The sequence below is a fragment of the Pipistrellus kuhlii genome, unplaced genomic scaffold (genome assembly GCF_014108245.1).
Source record: "Pipistrellus kuhlii isolate mPipKuh1 unplaced genomic scaffold, mPipKuh1.p scaffold_m20_p_1, whole genome shotgun sequence".
NCBI lineage: Eukaryota > Metazoa > Chordata > Mammalia > Chiroptera > Vespertilionidae > Pipistrellus > Pipistrellus kuhlii.
In genome coordinates this window covers 132,845,603-132,856,193 of record NW_023425404.1, presented here as the reverse complement: position 1 = coordinate 132,856,193, position 10,591 = coordinate 132,845,603, and the positions used below count along the sequence as shown (strand labels likewise).

Below are 10,591 nucleotides of genomic sequence, written 5' to 3'. Positions count from 1 at the left end.
AGGGGCCTCCACAGGAGGAGAAATATAGGTCAGAGCCTTCCCATGAGTACAGTTCAGCCTTTGGATCCAGAATTCCCCTGGAAGAGCAGATCTGTAAAATAAAGGTTAAACTTACCTCCCTCAGAGTTCTGGCCAATCATTCTCCTATGCCTTCTGCCACAACAATATAAAACTTCATGGAATTAATATTATTATTATTTTATTATTACTATTATTTATTATTAATATATATATTATTATTATTATTTAAATATATATATATATATATATTATTAATTTTGTACAGAGAGGAAGGGACAGAGATAAAGAGTTAGAAGCATTGATGAGAGAGAGTCATCGATCAGCTGCCTCCTGCACACCCCCCACTGGGGATATGCCTGCAACCAAGGTACATGCCCCTGACCAGAATCGAACCTGGGACCCTTGAGTACGCAGGCCCATGCTCCATCCACTGAGCCAAACGGGTCTCCGCGGAATTAATATTATTGACTTACTTTAAGCTCAATGGTTGAATATAAAAGGTGCTAAAATTTAATATCTATAATAATAAAAGGATAATATGCTAATTCGACCAGACATCTTCCAGATGTCATTCCTGATGTCGTTCCTGACCAAGCCAGGGCTGAAGGGAAGCCAGCCTGGGTCCCAGGTGCCTGGGGGGGCGGCTGGAGGAGGACTGGCAGCCGGGGGAAGGAAGGCCTACTCTTACACAAATTTTTGTGCATTGGGCCTCTAGTTTGTTTAATAAATAGATGAATGACTAAAATTAAAGTTTTCTCAACAAGATTTTTTAATCAAATATGTTTATATATTAATTTTTACTAAAAATGTTTAATCATATCAATGTTTTTATCAAAACACTATCCTGAAAAAAAACATCTTAATGATGGCTTCTACTTGTCAGGACAACTATAGCTATTTTTTTTAAAGACCTAAAGATACTTCCATAATATAAATTTCAACTTATAATTAAGGTTTAGCAAGATGGAACATGCACAAAAACTAAAACTTGCAATTCTAAACGACTCATCTGATTATTTGGTCCACCTCAATGCTGTTTTTAAGAAATGCTGGTCTTCATTGATGTGGAAAATCCTAACAAGGTTGATAACAATAATTCTGCAGGCCAACAATAGAAATCACCACCAAAAATATCCCATTTCTTAGGAAAAATCTGTTTATTTTTTTATTTTTTATATTTTTATTTTTTTATTTGAAATTTTAAGGTCAGTTTATTAGTTCATTGATGAAAGCTTTCAGAAGAATATTCTCCTGAAAAAAAATTTTTTTTCTTAGAAAAAAAGGCAGGAAAATCAACACCCTCCCGGCCTAGCCACAGATGCTACCCCCGGCAGTCAAGCCTCTGCAGACGGGGATGGTCCATCAATCGGTCAAGTCGCTCTCCGCGTCAGCAGGATTGTATCGATAGTCTGGATCATCCTCGTCATCCTCCAGCTCCAAGTCATCCATTTCCTGGAACAAAGACTCATCTACCTCCACATTGTTTCCAGCATCCTCCAAGAACTGGATATCAGATGTGTCAAGATTATGATCTGTTTCAAATAGCTGTTTCCCACTTAATTTATTTTTTCCTGCTTGTTCTTCTTCTTTCATTCGTTTCTTTTTAATTTCCAAGAGTTTTGCATCAAATTTGGCTTTCCAACTAAAGAAATTCTCAATTGTAACAGGAGTGCCATGAAATATCAATAATTGCTTTTCGGCTTCTTCTGCTTCTTTTTCTTTTTTCTTCTTTTTTTTTTCTTCTCTTCTAGTTTTTATTTGATCCACTATTTCATTTAATTTTTCTTGGACGGCTGTTACCAAAGTAAAGGTCATCACCATACCAAGGTTTTCTTCTGCTGTAATGCTTATAATTTTAAGATGCTTATGACATCATTATCTTCTAGATTTTCCTGGGAAAATATTTCTTTTTTCTTTTTTTTCTTTTTAAATCAATCTTTATTGTTCATATTATTTCAAAGGTTCCTCATTTCTTCCCCCCTCCACCAGGTTGCCACCCTACCCTCCGCCCCCTCCACACCCCGCATTGTCCTCATCCATAGGTGCACAGTTTATGTTCAGTCTCTTTCCCCCTCCACCACTTCCCCTTTCCCCAAGAACAGTCAGTCCACTCCCCTCCCATATCTCTGACTCTACTACAATGAACAGCTATTATTGTTCATCAGGTTTTTCAATCTCCTTTTTGTTGTTGTTGTTGTGGTGGTTTTTTTAATTAATAAACTTTTACACTTCTAAGAATAAATTTTAAAATCTAATAATTTTAAACCTTGTTTTTTTTCTGTCCTGGGAATTGAGAAGCAAACTTGTTTACATGTAAACTTGCCCTTAGGCTATCAAAAGGTATAGCCATTCAAGTGTAAATGGACACATTGTTTAAAGATGGCTACTGTTTGGAATTGGATTACCTGTTCTGGGTGGGAAAGGCTTGTCTTCCCCTTTATTAAAATTAAGATGTTAGCTTTAAAACCTCTTTTTGGCAAGAGACCTTAAACTTTCAGAACTTTAAATTTTTCAGATAGTAAATCAGTTACTTAGCATTTTCTCAAATCAATAATACCTCCACATGCCCAAGGATACACTTCACACAAAAGACATTTCCAAATAGATCAATCAACCTCATCCAGGCCCCACACAAGGCACTCACAGATCAACACCCCAGCGCTATACTAACTCAACACATCCAGATCTAAGCATTCCTCATTTGATTCAGCAGACCCTCAAGTTCCCCCAAAAGTTTCCAGCCATGTCTGAGAGGCAGCCTTGGGGCGGGGGCAGGCAAGGAGAGAGCTGTTCCGGGCCTGTCTGCTACGAGCCTGGCCTCTGTTGCTCTGGTTCGTTCCACAACCAGCTGCTCCGGGTCTGGCCACTGCCGCTCCCAGCCTGGCTGCACCGGGCCCAGCTGCTCTGGGCCTGGCTGCACCCGACCCGGCTGCTCTAGGCCCGGCTGCTCTGGGCCCGGCTGCTCTGGGCCCGGCCGCTCCGACCTGGCAGCTCCGGGCTTGGCTGCTGCTGCTCTGGGCATGGCCGCACCCAACCCGGCTGCTCTGGGCCCAGCTGCTCTGGGCCCAGCCGCTCCGGGCCTGGCTGCTCCCTGGGAGAATATTTCATAAAGGGGGGTTTCATCTGGGTATTTCTCACTATATGTAAACTTGAGGGTAGACTGTACAGTTTCATCATTTTCTCTAGCCTAGAATGTCACAGTAATGGTGAAACTAGGAAGGTCTTTTGATAATACTGTAAAGGTGTCGGGGTAGGTGGACTACAGAGCCTCCAGCTTGTTGCTCTGCTCCTCGCCGTAGTCTGTCATTGTGGCCCTCGCCGCCACTGCCCATGGATTGCCCAGACACCCAGGCAGCGCGCCGTTAGAGCGGGCCGCAGCCGGCCGGGTGCAGGCGCAGAGTCCCCGGCTGGGAAGGCCCGTAGCCCAGAGCCAGGCGGGCCAGCTGAGCCCCAGCCCCGTGCCGGCCTCAGGAAAAATCTTTTTAATGTTAATTTTATTAAAAGCCTTAGCCAGATATCTTTGTTGGCCCCTCCATATCCACTCGCCTTTTTTCTCTATCCCACTTTCTGCTGTAGGAGGTTGGCCTGTAATTAACGGCATAGAGGTTGTAATTAACTGCATCAATAGACTTCTTTATCCTCTCATTTCTGGTGGTTTATTTCAGTGCTTTCCAAGAGAAATGATACATTTATTTAATTCTTACCAAAGGACATTTTCCATTGATTTTTAAAAAATTATTATTATTATTATTAGAGAGAGGGGAAAGAAGAGAGAGAGAAATATTGATTAGTTGCCTCCCTCATGCACCTGGACTAGAGTCAGGGATCAAACCCAAAACCTAGGAATATGCCCTAATGGGGATAGAGGGAATTGAACTGGTGACCTTTTGGTGTATGGGACAACACTTCTATCAACTGAGCCACACTGGCCAGGGCTGCATAAAGATATTTTAAAAATTTTAATAGTTATATAAAAATGTTTAATTTTCCAGTTGCACATTTTTTGTTTGTGTTTTTGTTAATCCTCACCCAATAATATTTTTCCATTGATTTTTAAACAAAATGGAAGGTAGAGGGAGAGACAGAGAGAGAAAAACATCAATGTGAGAGAGACACATCCATTGGTTGCCTCCCTCATTGGGTATTGAGCCTTCAACTGATGTTTGTGACCTTGACCAGTCTCAAACCAGGGACCCTTCAGTCCAAGGGCTGGTGTTCTATCTACTGAGCAAAACCAGCTAAGACTAGTAGCATATTTAAACATTTTTTAAAGAAATAGGTGAAATTAGTATTAAGAATATATTTTGTATATTATTTTTATATAGCATATTGAATGTACTGATAAATATATATCTACTAGAGGCCTGGTGCACAAAATTTGTGCACAGGAGTGGGGGGAGTACCTCAGCCTGGCCTGCATGCATCCTCTCACAGTCCGGGAGCCCCTGAGGGATGTCTGACTGATGGCTTAGGCCCATGGGGAGCAGGCCTAAGCCAGCAGTTGGACATCCTTAGCACTGCCATAGAGGTGGGAGAGGCTCTTGCCACTACCACTATACTCGTCAACCATGACTTCAGCTTCTGGCTGAGCGGCGCACTCCCTGTGGGAGCACACTGACCACCAGGGGGCAGCTCTTGTGCTGAGTGTGTGCCCCTTGATGGTCAGTGCATGTCATAGCAACCACTCATTCCAACATTTGGTCAATTTGCATATTAGCCTTTTATTATATAGAATCCTATCTAATGAAGGGGGGAATGTGCTAATTGACCCTCACACCATCACAAAGAAGGCAGTGCCCACAGCCAATAAGGAGGAAATATGCCAATTGACTGCCACGCCCTCAGAGATGGCAGCTCCCACAGCCACAAGATGGCAGCGCCCAGTCCCCGAGCCCGCCCTGAGACAACCCTGGCCATTCCACATGCCTGCCTCTGGAGTCCCCCAGTCCCCTCATCCCATCAGCTGCCCAGGGGCAGCCTGAGGCACAGGTAAGCCTTGGATGATGACTGCCCAACCACCCAGTGCCACTTGATGCTCAGGTAACCAGGGCTGTTCAAGGTTTGCGCTGCCAGCAGTGGCAGCAGCAGAGGTGTGATGGAACATCCCCTTCCCCTGATTGCCAGATTGCCTCTTGCCCTGAGGGCTCCTGGACTATGAGAGGGAACAGATGGGGCCGAAGGTTCCTTCCTCCAGTGCATGAATTTTCATGCACCAGGCCTCTACACTAATAAAAGAGAAATATGCAAATTAACCATACCTCTGTGACACCCACCAGCCAATCAGGAGTGAGTATGCAAAAGAACCTAACAAATATGGTATGTTAATTTACATACGTAGGCATCAAGCCTGGGTCTCAAGGACAGGCTTCAAGCCCACAGCCTCCTGGGACCATCACCACCCCAGGAGGTAAGGGCAATCACACAGCTTGATAGCAGATAGCAGGGTCTGCTTGGCCATAGCCATGGTGTGGAGCAAGCAGACCCCACAAAGAGCAGAGAACCATGGGGAGCAGGTTTAAGCTGTCAGTAGGACATTCCTTGAGGGCTCTCAGATTGGAGAGGGTATAGGTCAGGCTGAGGGACTCCCCCCCCCCCCATGCATGAATTTCATGCACTGGGCCTCTAGTATATAATAAAAGCCTAAGTGACCAGTCGACTGGTCGATCGTTTGATAGACTGGTTGCTGTGATGCACACTGACCCCAAGGAGGCAGGTGCTCAATGCAGAAGCTGCCCCATGGTAGTCAATGCACTTCCACAGTGGGAGTACTGCTCAGTTGACTGACAGTCACTAGATGCAGGGCTCACAGCTGGCTGCTGCAGCCCAGAAACCACAGCAGAATGGCAGCGAGCCTACCGAGCGGTGGCGGCTAGAGTGGCAATCAAGAGCAGCAGGTGGCATTAGACTGCCGGTTTTGGCTCCATCCCTGCAGGCCACGCTGAGGGACCCCTCCAGTGCCCAAATCCATGCACCGGGTCTCTAGTTTAATAATATATGTTAATATTTAATATGTGCCTTGAATACGTATGTTCAAAATATTATACTAACTATTTTTAATTAGTATAAAATTGTTAATGTGATATTTTACATACTTTGATATTAAAGATTCAAAATCTGGTGTATGTTTTACAACCACATTTCAAGCACTCAGTAGCCATCTGTGACTAGGCTGCCATGTTTCACAGTGCAGTTTAGCCAATTGGAAAGCCTGGCATCAGGTCAAAGAGAAGGCAAAGAGTAGATTTGGGATATTTATTTCCTGACTCCTTCTCTGTGGAGTTACCTCAATCTTGTTTTGTCCTTCATCCTATAATTACAGCTCCTCTCACAGTGGCCTACTGTACGCATTGCTCCCTCTGTGTTCTGATACCCATTCCCTCATCTCGCCCCTTTAATCTTAGGCATGATAATAGTGCTCTCCTTTGTGATTTCCATAAACCTTCACCAAATATCTATGGTATCTCTATTAAGCCCTTCTCAAATTATCCTATTTGAGTATGCCCTCTGTTTCCTGCTGGGACCCTTTCCAACTCACAGCTACTAGTATCTTACTGGGATGTTTCTAAACGGTTTAAGGACCATGTTCTGGAAGAATTATTTCAGGAGTAATGAATTCTGAATATGGACCTATCAAATTATAGGGTGGTATGCCTAAAAAGTACATTAATAAGCAGAAGAATTAACTGAAATTTAATAAGCTAAGTTGTTTCTAGTAATTACAAAGGTACCTTCCCTATTCAATAACTATTGTTCAATAAAAATCAGCATGATAGGAAAGTTGCTGTTTTTAAAAGTTGAAACCATCTAAAATCTTTAAATGTCAATATTTTCCCATGTTCCAGGACTTCTGTAGACAGTATTCCAGCAAGAATAAAAATATGGAAGTCCTGACAGGTCTTATATTTTGTGGATTAAAATAAGCTCTTTCAGAAGAATGTGGGAAACAAACTTAAAAGTTCCATTTGTGCAACATAGATATTGACCTGATTAGCTTTATATTACTGATTTCTAAAATTTCTCTTGATTGAGGAATATTAATGGTAAGTATACATAAATTTATTTTTAGGTGATAAACGATATGTAGATTTGGAGCAAAATAAATCTTTGATGCAAGCTTTTAATAAGAAAACTTACTCTGGCCTTTGCCAGTTTGGCTCAGTGGATAGAGCATCAGCCTGTGACTGAAGGGTCCCAGGTTCGATTCCAGTCAAGGGCACATACCCAGGTTGCAGACTCAATCCCTAATGGGGGGCATGCAGAAGGCAGCCAATCAATGATTCTCTCTCATCATTGATGTTTCTATCTCTCTTTTCCTCTCTGAAATCGATAAAAATATTATAAAAAAAAAAAAAAAGAAAACGAAAACTTACTCTGTGTTCCTTTATGGAAGAAAATAAGTTTGTCCAATTGTTTAGTGTAATCTCTCATGTTGTTGTTGTTATTAATCCTCGCCTGAGGATATTTTTCCGTTGATTTTTAGGGAGAGTGGGAGAGAGGAAAAGAGAGAGAAACATCAATCTGAGAGAACACATCCATTGATTGCCTCCTCCCGGGCTGGTGGAGGAGCCTGAAACAGATACCTGCCCTTGACCGGAATTGAACCTGAGATCCTTTGATTCCCCAGGCCAATGCTCTATCCACTGAGCCAAACTGCCTAGGGCAGTATGAGTTTTAAAATAAATGCTATTGATATAGTTTTATTACTTTCCCAAAGTAAGTAGTATTTCCCCCATTTACCTTTGCCACCGTCTAGTTGTAAAATCTCATTATCATTACAAAATTTTAAAAAGTTTTGATGGTATAATGTCGGCTATGACTTGCCATCATAGTCTTCCAGTGTTAAAATACTAACCTCTACATATATTTTGGTTTGTTACTTACCTTTTATCTCACAATGCCTCTGACTCTTGAGATTTTCCTGATTAAAACAATGTTTCTTTTTTCCTCTATAATTCCCAACACATTTTACTGAGGAAGAGTAACCTAAAACTTTAGATCACTGAGTTTTGTAGGTGAAATTTTGCTTAATGATTGACTAAGACAGTGGTCGGCAAACTCATTAATTAACAGAGCCAAATATCAACAGTACAACAACTGAAATTTATTTTGAGAGCCAAAAACTGACTTCTGCACATGGGCCACGAAGTTTCATTAGCACTGTACATGCACGCCCGCACGTGGTATTTTGTGGAAGAGCCACACTCAAGGGGCCAAAGAGCTGCATGTGGCTCAAGAGCTGCAGTTTGCTGCCACTGGACTACAACATATTTACATTAAAAATTTTGAGGGTATCTTGGGTAATTCATTGGACCCATTCCCAGAAAAGAAAATACTCTTCTTGAGACTATTTATTCAACAAGTTCATCTCTTACCATTCTTAATGACTATTTCCTTTGGAGCAGAAGCAGAAGATGGTAAGCATGAAGCCAAATTTACTGTTCGACTGTTTGTTATTCAAAACCAGGCTTCTGTGGCCTATTCTATGTGGCCAAGGTTTGGGATAGCACCTCTAAGTTTTTACAAGGTTTGTCCTTACAATATGAGTTTCTTCTGATGAATCCACATATATCAATGAAGGCCACAGCTAAAGAGTAACTGTCCCAGTCCCCATTCTATTTTAACCAATACCTAAGAGTGAGTTTAGCCACAAGAAAATTGGCTGTACCCATAATGTCATGATATTGCCAACTATTTTAAAACTTAGAGGGCATTGGTTGGCATCTATGTTGCCAATGGCATTTAGTTTTTAAAACCAATCTTGGAAGTGTTTTGTTTTTACTATGCCTCCTGGAACCTCATTCGAATATGTTTTGCAATAGTGTAGTTACTACCATACTGTTCTCTGTTAGTTAAAAAGAAAAAAAAAAAGAAAGAAAGAAAGAAAAGAAAAGAAAAAGAAAGAAAGATAAGCATATTATTTTTTTAGAGGAGAGGAGAAAGTGTATCCCACACATTAAATTAAGGTCAATTTATGAAGCACAAGTTTTCATTTCAGCATAGATGGTTCCATCTGTCCCATGAACAACTTTTTGGCCAAAAAGAACATCTACACTAACAAATATTTTATTAAAAATGTCTTGACTTCTCTAGAGGAGAATACATAATTTTCTCTGTTTCATAAAAATTTGAAATTATGATTACAGCTGTGGTAAAGAGAGATTTACTTCTATAGATCCAAAACCTCCTAAACACGCCCTACCAGGTTTGGCTCAGTGGATAAAACATCAGCCTTTAGACCAAAGGGTCTCAGGTTTGATTCCTGTAAAGGGCACATACCTCGTTTGCAGGCTCCTCCCCCAGCCCAGGCCTTAGTCAGGGTTCATGGAGGAGGCAACTAATCATATGATTCTCTCACATTGATATTTCTCTTCCACTCTCTCTAAAAATCAGTGGGAAAATATCCTTGGGTGAGGATTTAAAAAATAAATAAATAAAAATCATACATACAACCACATAAAAAAGCGGCTCAATCTTCTCAAGATTATCTTTCTTAAAAGTCTTCAATATGCAACATAATATATTATTGGTACCCAGCCAGTATGGCTCAGTGGTTGAGCATTGACCTATGAACCAGGAGGTCATGGTTTGATTCCCGGTCAGGGCACATACCTGGGCTGTGGGCTCAATCCCCAGTGAAGGAGGCAGCCAATTGATGCTTCTCTCTAATCTATGCTTCTTTCTCTTCCTCTCTCTCTCAAAATCAATTAAAGAAATAATATAGAGCCCTAGCCAGTTTTGCTCAGGGGATAAAGTGTCAGCCTATGGATTGAGAGTACCAGGTTTGATTCCGATCAAGAGCACATAACCCAGTAGGGGGCATGCAGGAGGCAGCTGATCAATAACTCTCTCTCATCATTGGTGTTTCTATCTCTCTCTCCCTCTCCCGTCCTCTCTGAAATCAATCTATATAATAAAAGCCTAAGGGACTGTTATGGCAGAATGACCAGAAAAACTGCTTGCTGTGATGTGCACTGACCACCAGGGGCAGGCGCTCAATGTAGGAGCTGCCTCCTGGTGATCAGTTTGCTCCCACAGGGGGAGCAGCCACCCAGCCAGAAGCTGGGCTCATGGCCAGTGAGTGTAGCAGTGGTGGCAGGAGCCTCTCCTGCCTCTGCAGCAGTACTAAAGAGTAATGAGTTTAGCGGTAAAGAGCCTGCCTAAGGAGCCTACTGCTAAGGGGAGGCAAACTAAGCACTAAGGAGCAAGCAGGCAGGTGGTAAGGAGCAAGGGATCCCATATTGCAAGAGAGATGTTTGCCTACTGGCTTAGGCCTGGGGGATCAGGCCTAAGTTGGCAAGCGGACATCCTCCGAGGGGTCTCAGTCTGTGAGAGGGCACAGGTTGGGCTGAGGGACCTCACCCTGCTCCCCAGTGCACGAATTTCATGCTCCAGGCCTCTAGTCTTTAATAAGTCTATAATAATAAAAACATAATATGCAAATTGACTGAATGACCGAACAGCAGAATGACCATACAGATGACCATGCTATGTCATGCTGGTACCAGTCCAGCCAAAGCAGGTGCGAAGTGATTGGCCCAGGCCACCCTCTACTGCAGCTCAGTTCCGGCTG

The 10,591-nt window shown here is 42.4% G+C and overlaps 1 protein-coding gene across 1 annotated transcript; it reads right to left on the bottom strand.

Annotated features, from left to right (window-relative positions):
• Positions 1-1,204: 1,204 nt before the first annotated feature.
• Positions 1,205-3,254, bottom strand: LOC118703254 (RWD domain-containing protein 1-like). The gene is made up of 2 exons (XM_036410065.2): positions 3,113-3,254; positions 1,205-1,913 (listed from the first exon to the last, which is right to left on the bottom strand). Exon 2 carries the CDS (start codon positions 1,840-1,842, stop codon positions 1,384-1,386), a length of 459 nt encoding a protein of 152 aa, XP_036265958.1. The 5' UTR covers positions 1,843-1,913; positions 3,113-3,254; the 3' UTR covers positions 1,205-1,383.
• Between the last annotated feature and the right edge of the window lie 7,337 nt (positions 3,255-10,591).

Coding starts and splice junctions, on each gene's coding strand:
- LOC118703254 (XM_036410065.2), bottom strand. CDS start 1,842: ATGGTGATGACCTTTACTTTGGTAACAGCCGTCCAAGAAAAATTAAAT.